The sequence below is a fragment of the Chelonia mydas genome, chromosome 7, assembly GCF_015237465.2.
Source record: "Chelonia mydas isolate rCheMyd1 chromosome 7, rCheMyd1.pri.v2, whole genome shotgun sequence".
Taxonomy (NCBI): domain Eukaryota; kingdom Metazoa; phylum Chordata; order Testudines; family Cheloniidae; genus Chelonia; species Chelonia mydas.
In genome coordinates, this window is record NC_057853.1 from 7189538 (window position 1) to 7209356 (window position 19819).

At 45.2% G+C, this 19819-nt stretch overlaps 1 protein-coding gene across 2 annotated transcripts in view; it reads right to left on the reverse strand.

Moving 5' to 3' along the window:
• The window catches only part of LRIG1 (leucine rich repeats and immunoglobulin like domains 1), a 126325-nt gene that overhangs the window by 3050 nt on the left and 103456 nt on the right, over positions 1 to 19819 (reverse strand). For both annotated transcript variants that reach the window (XM_043550669.1, XM_007061478.4), the window contains exons 9-18: positions 18012 to 18092; positions 12091 to 12162; positions 10584 to 10655; positions 8571 to 8734; positions 6315 to 6635; positions 5588 to 5869; positions 4539 to 4958; positions 2351 to 2476; positions 1456 to 1602; positions 7 to 318 (exon numbers count right to left, since the gene is read on the reverse strand). In XM_043550669.1, the coding sequence (XP_043406604.1) occupies positions 7 to 318; positions 1456 to 1602; positions 2351 to 2476; positions 4539 to 4958; positions 5588 to 5869; positions 6315 to 6635; positions 8571 to 8734; positions 10584 to 10655; positions 12091 to 12162; positions 18012 to 18092 (1997 nt within the window). The remainder of the gene's footprint in view (positions 1 to 6; positions 319 to 1455; positions 1603 to 2350; positions 2477 to 4538; positions 4959 to 5587; positions 5870 to 6314; positions 6636 to 8570; positions 8735 to 10583; positions 10656 to 12090; positions 12163 to 18011; positions 18093 to 19819) is intronic.

The window sequence follows — 19819 nt, forward strand, 5'->3', positions numbered from 1 at the left end:
GTGTACCTTGTCTGTCCACGTGCAGTGGTTGATTCATGCAGGACGACGGTGGCATTCTGTCATGGTTGCTGGGATACAGAGTACTAGCGGTGTCCATTCTCTGACTGCTGGCAATCCCAGTGCACTGTGGAGGGTGAAGAGGGTTGCTGCCTCTGCTCTTGCTCCTACTTGGTTCTTTTCTGCTGAATGCATTTTGAGGTGCGTTATCCACAGTCTTAGTTGGCTGAGAACAGTATTCAGGATCCTTGGGGTAAATGTTGACATTCATGCTATCTGTACTTCCGCTACAGTCAGTGCACACAACTGGCAGGCTGTACCCTTTGTGGAGGGCGAGAAGAGGCAATAACTGAAGTTAAATACAGCCAGTTTGAAGCCGTCATCACAGCATCATGCAAGTTGGAGATGGACAAGATGTCTCAGGCCACCCCTCTGCCACATGGGAGTCACTTGAACAATATATTTTTCTTTGGTATTCTACAAATCTAGTTAACGCCTGCCTTTTGCAGAACATTAGATTTCCCAGTATCCCCAACGGTTGTTGAAACGACTGGGTCTGCCTCCTCTATCCCACTCCACACATTTATTTCTATTGCAAGTAGAAAGACACCTTACAGGTGTTATGTATTTATTCTCCATCACCATTTCCTGCTTCGTGGCTGACCAGACAGGGCAGAAAAGGAAGGTGGAATTCTGCGGTAGCTGTTGCTGAAAAGGAGTATGTTGCCTTTTGAGTGTCATCCTTTTTAAAGGGACATCGTCAATTTAAATCACATTTCTATCTGAAAATATTTTGCTTATGGTTGGTAGGAATAATATCAAAGATGGTAGAGGTGAAAGGGAAGAGGAGGAAGTCTGTCTCCCCCCCTCCCACCCCACCCCGTTTATTTTATCTGCACGCGGTCAGTTAGTTGGGTTTCACCATTTCCCCCTAGAGAATCAGTCAGTTTCCCAGGCTGTCTGAGGGGCTCTTATATATAGCACGATGAGAGAGCAAATATCTTTTAAAAAAACAGGAAACTGTGATTGGAAAACCACACACGCTGGCAAAGAGACCGAGGAGCAGGTGTAGTGCCCAAAACTACTTGTAACTTGATTTTTGAACTTCTGATATTTTCAAGTTGACAGTCCCTTTATGATGCCTCTGATGAAAATGTCTAACCCCTTCAGTTTGAAACAGCTCTTAAATATTAGGAATGGCTTAAAAACACCCACTCAAGCTGCAGTGATGCTGATCAGAGTCAAAAGTTTTCCCTTTTCTGGCTGTGCTTTAAGCTCAAACTACTGCGATGAAGAAATAAGCAAGAGAAAAATGAACTTGCCGTATCCGCATCTGAGAATCACTCTTGGCATTTTTTTAGGCAACATTTCTTCTCAGTCTTAATAACACACTGACTCTCAAATGATTTCTGATCTGTACTAACATGAAATGTCTTTGCAGATTAATGTGTTTTGTACCTGTCTTATCTGGAACAAGCATTCCATCGGCTGCGTCTTCGGTTTTCCAAGCGTCTTTATTATATCCTACACATAGCTTTGGCTGTCTACAAGCTACAGTGGGAGCTTCAACATCTGGACTTCTTCCAGCATCAGTATGACACATACCTATAACAAAAGAACCAGCTGGCTAAAGATTACAACCATCTGCTCTTTCAGTCGAAACATTCAGTCATTTATCGTACTGTAAAAATGGAATTATACACTGTTTCCATTGTAATCCCTTATGCTGAGTCAATTTTTCAAGGAACTAATGCTTTATAGACTAATGATCATCTTAATCCAGAAATTTAACCTTTCCGCCCTAACATGTTGTCTTTTAAAATATTGTATGATGTTGGCATTTAATTTGTAAGCCTGAAGGGGGGGTTTTGCCATGCCAGTGGATTTTGGATTAGAATTTAGTTGTCAGTAATTCCAGAGCCATAGAACGAGACCAATATTGGCAAAACCCATTCTTCCAGGCCTGATGAATTAGGAGTCGCTAAAGGAATCTGTTTTGATGAGTGATATTACTGGGAAAGGTGTTTCTTCTATGTCCGCAAAGTGAGAGGCATGTGGAATCTCCTTCCTTAGAAGTTTTTTAAGGTCAGGCTTGACAAAGCCCTGGCTGGGCTGATTTAGTTGGGGATTGGTCCTGCTTTGAGCAGGGGGTTGGACTAGATGACCTCCTGAGGTCCCTTCCAACCCTGATATTCTATGATTCCCTGCCTGTGTCCCCAATACAGTGTAGTAGCTAGGTGTATGGATCTTGCAAACAGCTCACAATAAGAGCAGAAGGCACTAATTTTTTTGGTTACTCCTCGTCACGCCAAGAGTGGCTACAGCTTTTTAAATGTTAGAATCCAATTCCTACCATTGTTCTCTATGTGCCCGTTAGGCTGTTGGCTGTTCTCAACTCTGATGACCACTTCCTGTCTGTCAGAAAGAGTCCCCTGGGAAGACAGGTAGCTTGGCACATCAGGTGGTACAATGGTCTCGTCTGCAACAAGAGGTAAAGACAAATATGAACCTCCTGTACTTCTACACAAGGAGTTACGCTGTCAAAAATGACTTAGGAGCAGAAGTGCCACTGACTTCATGGAGACTCGGGCCACCCTTTTCAGAAGTGACCAGTGACTCTGGATGTCTGCGTTGTTGGGTGACACCTTAAAGCAGCCTGGTTCTTCAGAACACACTGAACAGCCACCCCCTCAGGGCCCCCTTTAAGGTGGCACTAGTTGAGTGCCTCAAAATTTAGGCATCGCCAATCCCTAGGGCCCTGTGAAAATCTTGGTCTTCTGATAATAGAAGGTGGATTCCTAAGTTATTTAGGAGACTAATCCAACCGCTTTCATAACCGTGTGAATAGAGAAGACTGCGGCCTGCATGCTTTCTTTGGTCAAACTGAGCAAGCAGTTACAGCCTCCATGTCTGCCAGGATTCCTCCGGTCAGTCGGAGGCGAATGTGCAGAATAATAAATGTCGCTTTTTGAATTTTTAATAAGGGTTGTCAGTGGCTCGGTAGCAACAAACTCCCTTTGTACCAGGCCCCGCCTCATGAAAATACCAGGCCGAAAGTAAACTTCAAAACTGGAGAAGAATGATAACGACTGGCCAGGGGGCTGCTGCTTGGGGAGTCAGCTTCAGCCTAATTTTACTTCAGCCACTCTGATAAATATGCAATTGCCTTCACGTTATGCTGGCTCATCACCCCAGCACAAAGCAAATGTTCAGGCAAATGCTCTGGGGAGAAAAACCCTACACAGTCCTACATGAGTCCTACACACTGCAGCTCCTCTGGGTTTATTTTTCATTCTATGGAAAGGAAACAAAGGCAGAAAGATTGGGGGGGGGCAAAAAACTGCTACTTTCTCCCCACTGCAAGTGTCCTATTAAAATTGATACCTGAACTGAAAAAACTGCTACCTGAACTTAAGAGGAGTATCTCCATGTTTTAAGACATTTACTATTTACCATAGCAACTGGCCTTGTTTTTTGAACAGCCTTCACCCAGATGGCAGCCCCAGGGCTAGATTCTGGGTCACTGGGCGAGGTTCAGCTCTTAGACTGTTTTATCCCTAGCCAGTCCCGTCACCCTCCCCCACCTCAAGCTATGCCAAATGTAAACTCAATTCTATGGGGCCCGGAGCCCCTCTTTTTCCAGAACTGACCCTGTAACGAACTGACCAGACACCATTCACAAAGGGGAAGAGAGAAGCGCTGCAATGTCTCGAGATTTAAAAAAAAAAAAAAAAAATTCAGTGTCAGAGGGTCCTGCAGAAAAGACTGCATTTAGAGCATGCAAATTACATTCCATCCAAACCTTCCCTTCCGCCATGGCTTTGAAAGCCCCATACGTACTGCACCTGTTTCCTGAGAAGATTAAAGGGATATAGTGGAGGGCATCAAATCCCAGGAAGGGATCAGACTGAGCCAATGCTGCTGAGCGCCCCAGAGTCCAGGAAGCTGGTCCAACAGGCCAAACGGGTGCTTACACTGACTATTCCTCCTGACCTCAGTACAGCCCATCCTCAAGTGATCAACCCAATGCCATGAGTTTGGCACCAGGGTGGCATTTTTAGAAGGCCGCTAGGCACCAGAAAACTTCCTCTAGAAGACATTGCACTTTACTGCTGGAGGTATCTCACTGCAAGAGTTCTATGTGGGCGGGTGGAGGGGTCAGTACCCAGGGTGGAAAAAGGGTTTCCCGTATCACAAATGAGGCCTGGTTAACCCTGCAACACTGCTTCCGACAGTGGCCAGAGAAAACCTGTCAGGCTCTGAATCAGGAGAGGCTGTCTGCGCCTGGATGGGAGAGAACTTGATGAGCCAGGCAAGCCATAAATCAAAGCACTGAACATTCTGCAACAGCAAGTGACAGCCAGTGCAGCTGGGTGCAGCTTCCTGAACAGAGGCAGATGATACGGGGAATCAAATCACTGAGATAAGCCTTTTAAGTAGGAGTTATGGCTGGCTGGTTCAGCTGTTCAGCCGCAGCAGAATGTTCTGGCACGCAAAGGTTTCCGCTGGCCCAAGAGCCCTTAGCCAGCGTTGGAGCCTACCTGTGTTGGTGACGCTGTATTCTTCACTCTTCTTTCTGGTCTGGTAGATGATGCACACCCAGACCAAAGACGTCAGCACAATGCTGCACACCACTGCAATGGTGATTATCCCCACTGTCATCCTGTCCTTCCTGCAGCCAAGGGATTGCAAGATGCTTACGTGGCTGTGCGCACGCTCCGTTCCGAGGGTATTGGACATTTCACAGGTGTATTTCCCAGCATCCTCCAGCACAACATTCCGAACAATCAGCAGCTGGTTGCCAGGGGTGAAATGATGCCTGTCAGTCACTACCAGGGGCTGGTCGCCTTTCAGCCAGGTGATGCGTGGAGGTGGGCTTCCCGTTGCTTTGCACTGAAGGGCCACTGTTTCACCTACAGACACTACATGGTCTTCCAGTGGATGGATCAAGGACGGCGTCTCTACAGGGGTTTAAGTACAGACATTAAGTTTCTAGGGGGGTTGTGATGACTCAGAGCATCTAGAGTTAGCAAACCAACAGACGTTTCTGAAGACACAATTAGCAAAGTTCTAGAAATTGGCTAAACAATACAGGGTCTCGTATGCCAGCTTCCCCAGGGACACCCCACTGCAAACCAATGTCTAACTGGCATAATCTGGGCCTTTACTATCAGTTCTGCTTTAGTTTTCTTTCCATATCCTACACAAGAAACCCATGCCGCAGGCTAATCATCTCCCACTTTGGAGGAGGAATAACAGCTGTCACATACCAATAACTTGTAGGGCAAGGAGGCAGAGTTTAGTTTCCTCCTGCATATTTCTCCTTGGCAGGGGAGGCAAATAGCATGGCCTAACGGGTTTCTCCTATAGAAGAAGGGTGACTTCCAACAGAAACAGGACTCATTTTCTCAGGTATCTGGGTCCTTTCGTAGTTCCCATAAGTTACTGGCGTCGCCCCAACCCCACTGTCCCATGAGTAGGTTTATGGCTTCTGACAACTCAAGCGTTCCCTTCTAAAACCCATTTTGGAAACTCAAAATGGTTCCTTTGCCTGCACTGCTCGGATCCCCAAGGAAGCAAAGCTTCTTACCTAGTACCGTCAGGGTGGCGTTGGCCAGCACGGAGCCCGCGGAGTTCTGCGCCGTGCAGCTATAAACGCCCATGTCCTCTATCTTCACATCCATGATGAAGAAGACGTCATCGTCTGGCATGACGTGCATGCGTCGCTCTCGGGCTGCTGGGAAGTCGGTGCCTCCGTCCTTCTGCCAAGCAATTTGTGGGATGGGGAAGCCATTGGCCGCACATTCCAGCCGTGCTGTCGTCCCTGTCCGGCTGGTGATGTCATGGGGGGTTTTGATAAATGAAGGCAACACTGCGAAGGGAAAAGGGGGGGGGGGGGGGGTAGAGTGACAAACAGCCTTAGAGAAACGAAACCAGCCTTCCTGATGCCTGAGAACCCCCCCGTTAAACTAATTTCAAATGCTTCTGGGATCAGTCTTCAGGGTCTGAAACAAATAAAAACCATCCTCCCTCTAAAGGGAAATGTTATTCAATATGTTCCCTCTTTCTAGCCCTTTCAGACTTTCATTCCTGCTGGCAGAGACCCTGCTGGAACGGCTGAAACCAATGGGATGACGCCTGTGTTTAGCGATGACTCGCATGCTTGGAGTTAGGCATGTGCGTGGCCAGACCGGGGTCAGCATAGCCAGAGAGGGGTGTGCCTGTAATACGGGGCCTCCCAACACGCCGTGGGATACGTATGGCTGGATGACCTTTTTACCGACAAGAAAAGAATCTGAACCCAGCCTGGCGCTCACCGTTAACAGTGAGCCGGGCCTTGTTTGAGTAGGTGGAGCCGAAGTGGTTGGTGATGATGCACTGGTAACGCCCCTCGTGGGCGAAGGTGACGTGCCGCAGGTGCAGGATGGTGGTGTACTCCATCACCTCGCCGTTCTTGGCCCGCGCATGGGCAAAGTTCTCGATCTCGGCGTTGTGCAGAATCTCGTTGTCCTTCTTCCAGGCAAACGTCATAGGGGAGCTGCTGCTGCTTGCGGCCGAGCAGGTGAAGCGGATATCCTTGCCGAGAACGGCCATGGTCGTCTCCGGCTGAATAATAATCTGGGGTTTGGGGAAATCGTCTGAAAAACAATGACAGCGGTTCAGCCCCGAACTCGGACGCTATGACCACTGTTCCCGGTCACAATTCTTGCCGTTTTCACCTACAAAATTATTTTAGCAGCTGATGCAGAGTGAGTCTAAATTTAATTAACAATGAGTATATTTAGCTTGAGGAACTGACATTTTTGCACATTTGCTTTTATGTACCGTTAATGGGAAGATAAACTATCTCTATGCAACAGAGTCTGTAGTTTGTAGGGGCAGGCCCCATGTTTTCAGAGTGTATGCGTGCCTGCGTGTAGTGCCTAGCGCAATGAGGTGCTGGTCCACTGACTGGGGCCCAGGTGCTACCAGAATACTTACGCCACTCATGTACAAAGCATCAATTCAAACAATAAGAGCAAATCTGAAGTTCAACTTCAAGAGTAAGTTGCAGCCCCTAAATTTCTCCTCTAAACCACCCCTCCCTCAAACTCTTGCATTAACCTGAAGTGGAGGGTGAAAAGGGTTAAAGTCACTGTTACAACTGACAAGCGCTCACTAGCAGCAGCATGATGGTACAAGGTGTCTATGAACAGCAGCTGTATTTGCCTGTCACCCTTCTAAAGCGGAGGCCTGCATGTGCACCCCTCTGCCCAGGGCAACTGTTGCTTTTAGCAGAGTTCCAAGCAGTTTCGTTTATTAGATTTCGACAAACAGTGTAACTGAATATTGGAGTAATGTTTAATTAAACAGCGATGCCCCTGGAACTGGGAAAGACTGGTGGCTGATGGCTTGGCAGCCATCGGAGATGCAAAGCTGTTCTTACATTAGAAAGGTTGATTTTGCAACTTTGTGATGACTTGCCGTGGGGACAGAGCATTTGAAAACGTGTCTCCTCTTCTTTAGGACTGAAATAACAACCCCAACAAACCCATTTGGAGGCAGGCCATCTCAGCTCTGATGCCCTGTACGTTAAGCATGTGTGTGTATATTTGTGCTCATCTCAGGTGTGGCTGGAACGTGGGGTGAACTTTCATCAGCGAGACATAAAAGTTATGCTTTCAACTGAGGAAAGGGAACTTTCAAAAGCTACTCTGCTCTTCATAAATTATCACTGTAAAGAAGTAAGACTAAAATCCACACAGTTAACAGGACAAACCGCACAGAGAGGTTCCAAAACCTAGGCCCCATTTAGTTTCAAAGGAGGAAAGCATGAGCAATCGTGACTTTGGCCCAGTCTCCTACCACAGGTTTCGGTTGATCACTTTTAATTGTTCCCGATTAAAAGCTAGGTTGTGTCTGTGTGTTCAGCTGTTCTGCATTTGCCAGGCTGGTTTTCAGCCATACTTGGCCATAACAGCAGCGAGCAGTTGGATGAAAGGAAAGCAGTAGTTCTGATCCAAGCAAATAAAAATTAATCACAAACACACAAATGCAAATTTTAGCAACTGGCTGTTTCAGATTTAATGAATAAAACAGCCATAAAAAGAGCTTATATTTAAAGACCCCCCCCCCCTCCACAATTTTTTTAAAACCTTTTGTTCTTATGATTGAGGGGGTGGCAATGGGGGGGAGCAGGGAAATCCCAAACCCAACAACTGAAGCTCACAGTGCTATCACTCTGTGTGCAAATTCACAGCTGAAATCCTGCCCATATTAGCTCTCTAGGACCGGAGCTGTCTTCCTATAACAGAGCAGCTGGATTTATAACTGAACCAACTGTTAGTCCCCTTTGATTTAATACTCAGAGTGCCTTGTAAAAGGATACACTAGATGCAACCAATGCGATGTGTGGTTTTGGTGGGAAATAAATTGTAGCCAGTGACTAATTTTTAAAATGTAGGCTTGGGCTGGCTTTGATGACACAAAACCCCCACCAACCATGGCATAATCACACAGTCTAGCAGTAAAAGGAAATTTTGGCCAAAACAAGACCTGCCGTTCACACAGCCTCACACCCAGACCCCACTCACCACACACAAAACTTTCTGTGGGCACGGCAAAAATGCTCTTGCTCTTGAGTGACTCAGGATGGGCGCAGGTGGCTACCACAAAGGGCTGCTGCTCCTTCTCGGCTAACCAGTGCGGCAACCATTTCAGCTGGCAATCGCACAGGAAGCTGTCGCTGTTTATGTGGCTGGAGGGAAACAGAAACGAAAGCGCCCGCTTGTGACCCTTGCGAGAGAAACACTGCAAAGCTCAGAGCCCTTTAAAGTCACTCGGCAGTCCTCCCTTTCCCTCAGCACGAGCAAAAAGGGAGAGGATGGCTGTTGTGCTAAATACATCACACTTGTATAGCACCTTTCCTCTCCCTCCCGCCCCCAAAAAATCTCCTAACGCTTTATGAACATTAATTAACCCTTGCAACAACCCTGAGAGGCCGGCAAGTGGTGATTTACAGTTAGGTAAACCGAGGCAGAGAGATCTCAATGGAAGCGAGGAGCCAAAATACCCTTGAGGATCTGGACCTGAGTAATCTACCAAGGAGGCATGTATCAGGGGCAGAGTCAGGCATGGAACCCAGGAATCCTGAACCCCACTTGTATAATTACTACACATTCGCCTTCTCTGCCCACCATTGTGTCGAAAGTCTTTATCGGGATTGCCTGCAAGGTTCAATCGCTGAATGTCGAAAGCGTTCTGTGAAGCTCTCTACTTACAGCGGTTAATAACCTACTTAGCCAATGCTAATCTTTAGTGCATTTCCGATGCAGCCCAAGCCAACAGGTCTCTCTCCCTCCTTCTGTTTGTGCACTTATTTGTTTGTGCACCAGCACGACACAGGGGGTCAGAAGGCACGTGCTCAGCTCAGTGACTTCTGTTTGTTGGTTAACTACTGATACACAGGGGGAGGGGAGGGCAAACAAATCACTGGTTTTGTATACGGCCAACAAAAACAGTGAGTAATTTAAACAACAAAAAATTCTCAGCATCCTACTGGGAACTTAGTGGCTGCTGTTAAGAAGAAATCTTAGAATTCAGAAGATACTAGCTGACGGCCATCAAAGATGGGGCATAAGCTCACAAGATGCAATAACTTCAAATGTTGCGGAGCTACTTTAGTAATGCCAGGCCTGGGTTTTATGTGCTGTAAGGTGTGAGATGTTCTCTATATAATTTTTAAAAACACTCCAGGCCAAATTTTCTGCTGGTTTAACTTGTCACAGCCCTAAGGCTAATGGTGCTCTCAAAATGTACATCGGCAGAGAATTTGGCCTTTGTGCTGGTTTAGGAACCTCTTACAAAGCACCACGTAGACAAGTGACCGTTAAAGTTCCATCTCTACAGCTTATCGTAAAACAGCGATTTTTAGGCCAAGGCATTTCCGTGAAACTTCACTATCAGCAAAGAAGCGATACAGGTTTGACTTTAAAGAGTAGCACCAAAGGTCAAGCAGAGGTTGTGAACCACACATTAACTATACAGCGACTGGGGGCAGGATTTGAGATCATCGAATATTACAGCTTAACCTTTAGAACGCTGTGAGAGGACGATATGCATCTGTGTGTATGTGTATAACAAGAGAGCCCTGGCAATGAGCAAAAGTAGCAGTTCTGATAACACAGCCACATTTTTACAGCTGACACTAGATGATGTGCATCTCAAATCCATTGAAATGTCAGCACTGTGTGCAGACCCTAAACATAGGTATACCGGAAATGCAGGTTGGCCACCAGGAATTAAATAGCTCACAGAGCACTGTGTAAGAACAAGAGATTTGCTTAACAGAACTGGATTTTCTGAGCGGAGATGGATAATTGCACACATGATACCCACGGTTACTATGATCTAATTTCATTCTCTACTAAGTGTGAGATGTGTCTGGACATCTGCTCAAGTGTAAAAATAACCTGTAGGGAAGGTTGAGAGAGAAGGGGGAATTGTTTCCAATGGCATGTTATACATGTGACCAGTGTGCTACTACTCACATACAGGAGGAGAAAGATCAGTGCAGACTTAATGGTATGTACGGTCCAAATACTTACAGCTGCTTCAGGTTCTTCATCTTAGCAAAAGCCTCTTGTTGGACAGACCTGATTGCATTGTCCCTGAGGTTCCTGCAGAACAAAATCAGAGGCACTTTTGAAAAAAATTAATGCTCCAGTAACATCAAGAGACCAACATCTTTTCTCCAAGCTAAGTAAGTAATGGAACACACATTTTATGGTATGCAAGCTCCATATTCAGGCAGTGCACAATGGTTTGTATTTGTATTATTGTGGATCTATGCTAGATAAAACACTTGTTAACTCTGAGCTAAGGCTGCTAGACTGCACAGCCCGCCAATGCAAGCCACAAGAAGCAAAGGAACGAGCAACTCATTCAACGCCTCATCTCCACTTTACCATCTCAGTCTAGACTACCTCCACCAGTCACTGCTCACACATCTCCACCCTCTTCTTGAGCACCCAGCAGGCAGCCTTGACTTCCAAGCAGGTTTATTGCTCATGGACCAAATCCTCAGCAGGTGGAAATCTGTGTTGCTCCATATCCTTGAAAACAGTTCTCCTGAATAAGAGGACTACATCTGTCTATGTGTTTAATTATAAATGTTCCAAAGGGGCGTATATCTGAGAAGATATTAGAACACATGTTTGGGGGGAACGTGGTTGTTTAGGTTTTCTAAAGCTAGTTTGAGGAAAAGGGGGTAAAAATTTCCAAAAAGGAGTATTTTTAAATGCTTCCCTCTGCAGAAGTTCATCAGTACTTTACTAAAAAAAACACTTGTCCTTTGAAGGGGGATTATGCCAAAATTTGGACTCTAAACTCAGTCACTAAAGTGTGAAACAATAGGAGTTTAGTGCTGCTTTAAAGTGCAAATCTCAGTACAACTGCAACCAGAGAGTCATTACTGACCCTTCCAAAACACACTTGCACCTCACCATTTGTTTTGGTGCCAGGGGCCTAAGAGTCAACGTGATCAACATCCAATAAATCACACAGAGCAACAAAATATTTAAACCTGGCTAAATTCGTAAGCGGAAACTAAGGATGAATCACTGCTAGAGGCATCGGCCCTGGGAGGAGACGGGAAGAACTGCTTAGCTATAGCCAAACTGGTTTCCTGCAAACAGCTTGAAAAGTGGTTACACTGAATGAGAGGTTTTGTTTCTGTATCAGAAGCTCGTCATTTTCAACATGTCTCGTCACGGACTTTGGAGGAATGCTGAGTGGGGGAGCGATGGCCAGGTCTGAAACATGGCTTCGCTGCAAACAGCCTGCAGGGTAACCGTGTTATGAGTCAAGGAGATATTTATCCCAATACAAATCAAAAAATTAAGGGCATGCAAATTTGCCATATGTTCTGTAACTTTGTTCCTGGCACAAAGAAAGGCCAAAGTTGAAGCTGACTTATAATGAGAAGGAAGCAGCTGGCCCCCACAAATGGGCTGGCTTCTCAGTTTACAAAGACGCTATTAAATTGCTAGCAGACCTCCTCAGCCATTTTTGGCAGGCCCCGTTCCAAACGGCAAAGGATGGTGGGTTACTCACAGGTGCTCCAGGGCCTCCAGGCCTGAGAACGCTTTCTTGGCCACTGACTTGATCTTGTTTCCAAACAGAGTTCTGCAGTTTCCAAACATCCAGTGCCAGATAAAGAGAAAGAAAAGGCAAAAGAAAGAACACAATTAGCGTGACTGTATCTGATAAAGTGTCCAGTGTAAGGCACTGGAAATCTGAACTGCACAGAGATTAAGGGGCTGAAGCGTGCACTTCTTCCCCTCCTGAAATTAAATACTTTTATCTGTATTACAATTTAATAGTGATGACAGTATGAAACGGAATGCGCCCTATCACATCAAGAGACAGGTCTGCGATGGTACTTGGAAATTGGCTTGTTGAGTAACAGAAGGTCCCCTGTATTCTGCGATTGGCTGGTTGTGGACAGAATTAAGTGCAATGCCAGATTAACAAGGTATTGGACTATCGCTGCAACACCTTCCACTTCTGACCTTTAGTAGAAGAGGAATAATTTATTCACTGCTGTTTGTCCTATAGGACAAGCTGAACTTCAGCACACATACAGGAACTGCAAGATCTTTAAAGGGGGCAGGTCTCTTTATGCGTGTTTGTAAAGTGCCTAACACAACAGGGTCCTGAACAAAACATCACTTGGTGAGCCCTGTCCAAAGGGACAATGAGTATGTTTTCAAACTTCCAGGGACGATCAGCCTTCCTGTAGATCAGCATTCGGTGCTAATAAGCAGGATAGGATTTGTGTTCTTTGCAGAACACTGCCAATTATGATGCTCACAGCACAATCTGATATTTACAAAGTACCAATTTTCTATAAATATTCACAATTGGCAATTATCAGTAGGATATCAACAATTTCCACCCCACCATCAACCTCAGCCTGGACCAGTCCACACAAGAGATCCGCTTCCTGGACACTACAGTGCAAATGAGCAATGGTCACATAAACACCACCCTATACTGGAAACCTACTGACCGCTGTACTTACCTACATGCCTCCAGCTTTCATCCAGACCACATCACACGATCCATTGTCTACAGCCAAGCTCTAAGATACAACTGCATTTGCTCCAATCCCTCAGACAGAGACAAACACCTACAGGATCTCTATCAAGCATTCTTAAAACTACAATACCCACCTGGGGAAGTGAGGAAACAGACTGACAAAGCCAGACGGGTATCCAGAAATCACCTACTACAGGACAGGCCCCACAAGGAAAATAACAGAACACCACTGGCCATCATGTACTGCCCCCAGCTAAAACCTCTCAAGCACATCATCAACGATCTACAACCTATCCTGGGAAACGATCCCTCACTCTCACAGACCTTGGGAGACAGGCCAATCCTCGCTTACAGACAGCCCCCCAACCTGAAGCAAATACTCACCAGCAACTACACACAACACAACAAAAACACTAACCCAGGAACCAATCCCTGCAACAAACCCTGTTGCTAACTCTGTCCACATATTTATTCAAGGGACACCATCATAGGACCTAACCACATCAGTCATACCAGATGAGAGCTGATGGGAGATATGATTGCTCTCTATACTTCAGAGCGATAAATACCAGGGAGGGAGTTATTTAAGTTAAGGGCCAACGCTGGCACAAGAACAAATGGGTATCAACTGTCCATCAACTAGTTTGGGCTTGAAATCAGATGAAATTTCTAACCATCAGAGGAATGAAGTTCTGGAACAGCCTTCCAAGGCACAAAAAACTTAACTGGTTTCAAAACTGAGTTTGAGAAGTTTATGAAGGGGATGGTATGATGAGATTGCCTTCAATGGCATGTAGCCAATATGACTGCTATCTTCAACGACCAGTGATGGGACACTCGACGGGGAGGGCTCTGAGTTACTACAGTGAATTCTTTCCCTGGTGTCCGGCTACTGGGTCTTGCCAGCATGCTCAGGGTCTAACTGAGAAGCATATTTGGGGTCAGGAAGGAATTTCTCCCTGGATCAGACTGGCAGAGACCCTGGAGGGGGGGAGGGAAGGGTTGCTTTTTTCTGCAGCATTGGTCATGGATCACTTGCTGGTTTGAACTAGAGTAATTTGGTGGAGTATCTTTGTAACGTGAAGTCTTTAAATCATGATTTGAAGCCTTCAGTAGCTCAGCCAGAGGCTAGGGGTCTATCACAGGAGTGGGTGGGTGAGGTTCTGTGGTCTGCGATGTGCAGGTGGTCAGACTGGATGATCACAATAGTTCTTTCAGGCCTTAAAGTTTGTGAATATCATCCTTACAGAGCAAATGCAGCTAATTATAGTTTACAACGATTAAAAAAGGGAAAACTACACACAACTAGCCAAAACTATGTTACCCTCCAAACCACGCACCTCCTCAGTTCACTAGCTCAAGCCACCCCCCTTCCAGGGCCCCAACAATGAGTAATCTTGTCTCCTCCTGCGTGAGATATCCCATAATTCTTTTCCACTACAGGCACGCCAGCAAGAGTTGGCTACTGTCATCCAGTTTTCACGGTAAATTTCTGTGTCACATGTTTAATGGGAAACCAATTACAGTTCTTAGTCTTTCTCTGTACAACACGTACAACTACAAAGCAGAACCAAAACTTAGGTTTCTGGCAAAGTTAATTCCCATCTTCCACAAGGAAACACACAAACACATACACACCCTTTATGGTCAAAATTAGTTTACCATAAAACCATAGCTGCATCTTCAGAGAGTTTGAGGCCATTCCCTAGATTGTCTTTTTTTAATTTTTATTAGAAGAATAAAGACAGCTGCCATAGGCTGTCCCTAGTGGCTGATAAAAGGCACACTCATTTGCAAGCCACCTTTTCAGATGTTCCTATTTGGTGAAAATATTTTGTAATCTTTACTGAGCTCCTTGGATTAGGAACAGTCCATCCGTATTTAGACGTTAGTGTTCAGAATGAGGTTGACCCCTCAGGTCAATCCTGCTCACCATTTATAGTGAATCTTCATCCTTAAAAATCTCAGGTGGAGATTTTTACCCACCTTTACATATATAGTGTATATGTGCGCATGCTGTTTATATGCAGCTATTGTATGTGCATCTAACTGGGTATACACGTGTATGCAACTATTCTGTATAGCCACGTACATGAGAAATACATAGAAAAGTTGTAATAAGAAGCTGGTGTACACTCCTGCCAACTCTCATTCAAATACATATTCCTATTTCCTCACAGACCCTAGATAACCATTTTTCTGATTATGAAATGATTATAAAACCAGCGGCCATCTTCAAAGGGATCTGGTATTTTGGAATGGAAGCACTGTGGCATGCAAATCAGCCAGCTTGCTGCAAGTGAAGAAATGCTCTCCCACCGTCAAGCGAGTTGGCAACAGTACCTCCACACTGCAATTAAAGTAGTATAACGACACCGTGCACAAGCAGTTCATTAGAAAGTAGCGTTTTCCCCCTTTGCCAGGTTTGCACCTGCACGAAGGTCTTTAAGTGAGCGAGCCATCAAAAAACGGTTAAATCTAGCAGCTTGAATAATTAGGGAACTGGTGGCTCCCCAGCGACTCCACTGATGCTTTCTATGCTTCAGTGGTTCTCGGCTCCCTTTTCTGAGGCAATGTTTTAATTTAGGCCTGCCTTCTCCATTCTGGAGAGCTTCATCTATAATTCAGGAAAGGCTACAATGACTGGCCTCCCCCACTCCCAGTTTAACACCTTCATTATGCTGAACACCACTCATGGCTAAATCCTTTCAGAGACTAATCCATGCCAGATCAAAGGGGAGCAGCTTTTAAGGCAATCTCCACAGGGCTGTGATTATTAATTCATTGGAAGGTTTCCTCTGAAGTGCCATTTATTTTTTTGTATGCTAATGACGGTTAAAACACGGGGGCCCTATACCAGACAGTTCAACACTTAGCACACAGGCTGGTATTTTAAAAAAAAAAAAAAGTTTGGAAGTAGGAATGGCACTTAATTGAAGCCCCGAGACAAAATTCAAACTCCTGGCTTGAGTGATGATGAACGAAATTAGGCCCTTTTGAGTTGAAAGGCCCCGAATGTGACCAAAATGCCTCAAGAAAGGCAGCTAGATTATTTGAACATTACGAGCGTGTTTCCAGCCTTACATTTTAAGGCAAAATGGATAATCCAAGCAGAGACCCAATAATCTGTCCAACCCTTCACCCATATGTAACCCCCAGTCCAGCAACATTCACATGACTTCTCTGCCATAGCCCCTCGGCTGTGACTCCCTCCACTCCCCTCCCTTCTTCCGCTCTGACTCCTTTGGCCCCTTTTCAGACCTTAGCCTTTCTTATCCCCTAACTCCTGACACCCGCATCCCCAGAGGCTGCTGCTTTACCCCAGCTCCTGTGCCAGTGCCTCTGAAGGAAGCCCACCGACCATGAAGACTTCCTCCGCTACAGGGCTATTCTCTGTTCCTACCATTCTACCATCTTCCCTGCCAAGCGTGCAGCCTTCCCACTCTCATCTACTCCCTTGTCCACAATCCCATCTGCTAAAATCTACCCTTTGACTCCCTCCTTGAACTTTCCCACTGTCCCCACGCGCTTCCTACCACACATAGGACCTCACCAGCTTCTTCAGATAAAAAGGAAACTATCAACAAGACCAGCCAAGAAGTTCCCACACCCACCAGTGGCACCTCCTCCATGCTTTCTCCAGTGACTGAATTTTCTGTCTGCCCTTCTCCATCTCTAACCAATATTCCCCCGCCTCCTAATCTCCCTCACTCCTGTTCTCCACCCCGCCCTCACCATCTGGTTCATTCTACACTCTGGTCTTTCCCCATCCTCCCCCACCTGCATCTCCAACTACCCCGCCTCCCCTTCTCCTTTAAATTGATTTATGTCCTTCTATACCCACGATGGCAAGTCCCTCTTCTCCAACCCCATCTTAGGTCCCGACCACTTCACTGAAGCCGCTCTCCCAAATAGCTCTAATGACAGAGTGACAATGCACCACCTGCTAAGATTCATACCAGCCACCTGCCATCATACCGTGCACCCCTGGCATATCAGCATCAGAGACAGTGATGAAGGAGGTGAAAACTCAAACAGAGGCAAGAAATAATAATTAAAAGAGACTTCCAATTAGTCAGAATCAGTCAGAAACTTGCCCGACAGGATCGATTATAGATAGCTGATTTCAAATATCCTTCTCCATGCAATCCCTCCAAAAGGGAAAACGAACAATCTAACAAGCAGCTCGGACACTTAGCAATTCAGAAATCAACAGCGGGCTGAATACCTACAAAGCTGAAGCCATCTACAAATATCTGCAATATATATTTTCTTGCACATTCCTCTCAAACAGAATCAGTTTTCTTTTTATTCCTTTGACAGTTCTGGCCCAATACAGATGCGTATCAGTACTACTCATATGAGCTCTAAAAAGTAATCACAAAATCACAAGATCATAAAACTGCACAAAGACTGCATCACTAATGAAACTGGTGGGTCATATCCTGAAAAAAAAAAAAAAACAACAACAGCAAAACTCTTAAGAGACAGATGTTTGTCCAATTCACTTGAACTGTGAAGTGTAAGATGTATTAAGCATAACCCTGAGATTTTCTCTTGTTTATTATCGCCTTTTCATTAGAGGTTGAGCATCACTCAGTGATTTTGTGAAAGGAAGCTTTTTCCCTTGAGTTTTGCGGACAAAGTGCAACTGAAGTATGCTAAATCTGACCGAGAACAAATCCACAAGCTAGTTTCTACCACCACTGAGTGAGTGAATATTCAACTGCTCTAACGGCATGGGGCTCTATGAAACGAAAACATGTGCTCCTAGGAATGGCGTTTACTACCATTTAGTGAGTCTGGGGGCTGTCATGTCTCACACTTTCTTCAGCTTTTCCCGTTCCCAAAGTCCATATAAGAAACTCTCCCCACTCACCCCTACCCCCTTCATGTAAGGAGCTCAAAAAAACTTCTAAAGCTTGGCTACTCACAGCTTGCTTAAGTTTTCAAGGCCTGTAAAAGCCCCATTGGTATCTTCTATTGTGCCTGAAATCTCGTTATGGTCCAGGTCCCTGGGGAGAAGACAAAAGAAAACTCACAATCAATTTCTCAGTCCTGGGCTCGCCATTAAAGAACTAAAGGAAAAAGTTTGGGAACAGCTTACCAAGAGCTTCCCATTTTGTCCTTGTCATACATCACTGTTATCAGTAAGCCTAGCACTGCAGCTGAGCAGACTTTGTTTGAGCAGAGCCAACTACTTTTGCATGACTTTTCTTGCACTAAAGAAAGTAACTGATGCTTTCCAATCTGATCCCGTTTGCCACTTTAAAGGTGACCTGCAGTGGATTTGTAAAATCTGGGTTTATGCCCTTTTCTAATTCTTTATGCTGTATGAAGAAGTCCTGGAGGGGGAAAGTTCCCCTCAGACAAAGAGAAGCTTGTTCTGCCTTTTAAAACAAGAATTGTCATAAGAATTGTCAGATGCAAGGTCCATTTAGTTGAGTATTATTTTAAACAATGGCTAGCACCAAATGCCTTGGAGGAAGGTGTAAGAATCGCACAGTACACAGATGTGGGATAATCTGTGCTCCACATTAGGTCTCATCTCATCCTGATGTCTAACAGTCAGATATACTGGCTTAAGCCCTTCCAGAATTTATATTATCCCTTAATATCCCTTCCAGAATTATAATTAATGTGGTAACGCCGGATACTCTTGTCATCCACGTAAATGTTCAGTCCCTTTTTGAATCTTGTTAAATTTTTGGCCTCAATGACTTCCTGTGGCAATGAGTTCCACAATCTAAGGTCTTGCCTATACAGAGAAATTTAGCAGCATAACTATACTGGCATAATTACACTGTTGTAACTCCCCATACAGTCATTCTTATTCCTGAATAAAGAGGGCCTTTTTCCAGTTTAATTTTCAAAATGCTCATTAGTTACTGGAGTTACATGGATCTTAATGACAACAAGCAAACCAAAAACCAAAGAAAGATTTTTAAAGAGTCTGACTAAAATTCCTTTCCCCTCTCTCCCTTGAATCTCCAGGTAGTAGAGTGCCTTTCAGCAGACAGAACTTTAGAATTTCTAATGTTCTTTTTAAAAATAAAAATAAACACACTTTTAGGCCTTTTAACATCACAGGGAAGGCAAAAAAACAAACAAACAGAAAACAACCCCCGTCCCCCACAAATCCATTATTTTCTTTGAACCTTAAAAGACTATTAGAACAGCAAGCGTTTCAATGGGTTTTGTTTTTGGGGTTTTTTTTTTTTGTGTTACACATTAACACATGATATGAGAACAGAAGAATCCCATGAAGTGCACATAGCTCGGTACCAAGACTTCCTCAGCCAGGCCAGGACTGATTTTTTGCCACAGGTACCCAAATTAACGGCAGTCTTTGTCGCTAGCAATGATTTCTTGGGCTTTTCAACATGAACTGAAGTTGTGAAAAGAAATGGCCCACGGACACAATGCCCGTTTCTCAGCTGGCGTCATTATCAGACCCGTGTCCCATATCTCAGTGCGACACCGGCCCAGGCAGCATCATGGTGGCTGTCAGTAAGATCTGTGGCTAGAACCATGCCAAGTGGATGGCAGAATAACAGTGCAGGAGGGTGTGGGCACAAACAATGCTGCGGTGGAAGTCGGGGAGAGACAAGTGAGAAGAGAGGCAGGGCCTGGAAGACTTGCCATGATGCATTGCAGGATGTTGGTTGGACAGTGTTCCATAAATTGGATTATAAACGTTTCACGTCTTAGGGGCCACATGTTTTAATTCCTGCCAGTTTCA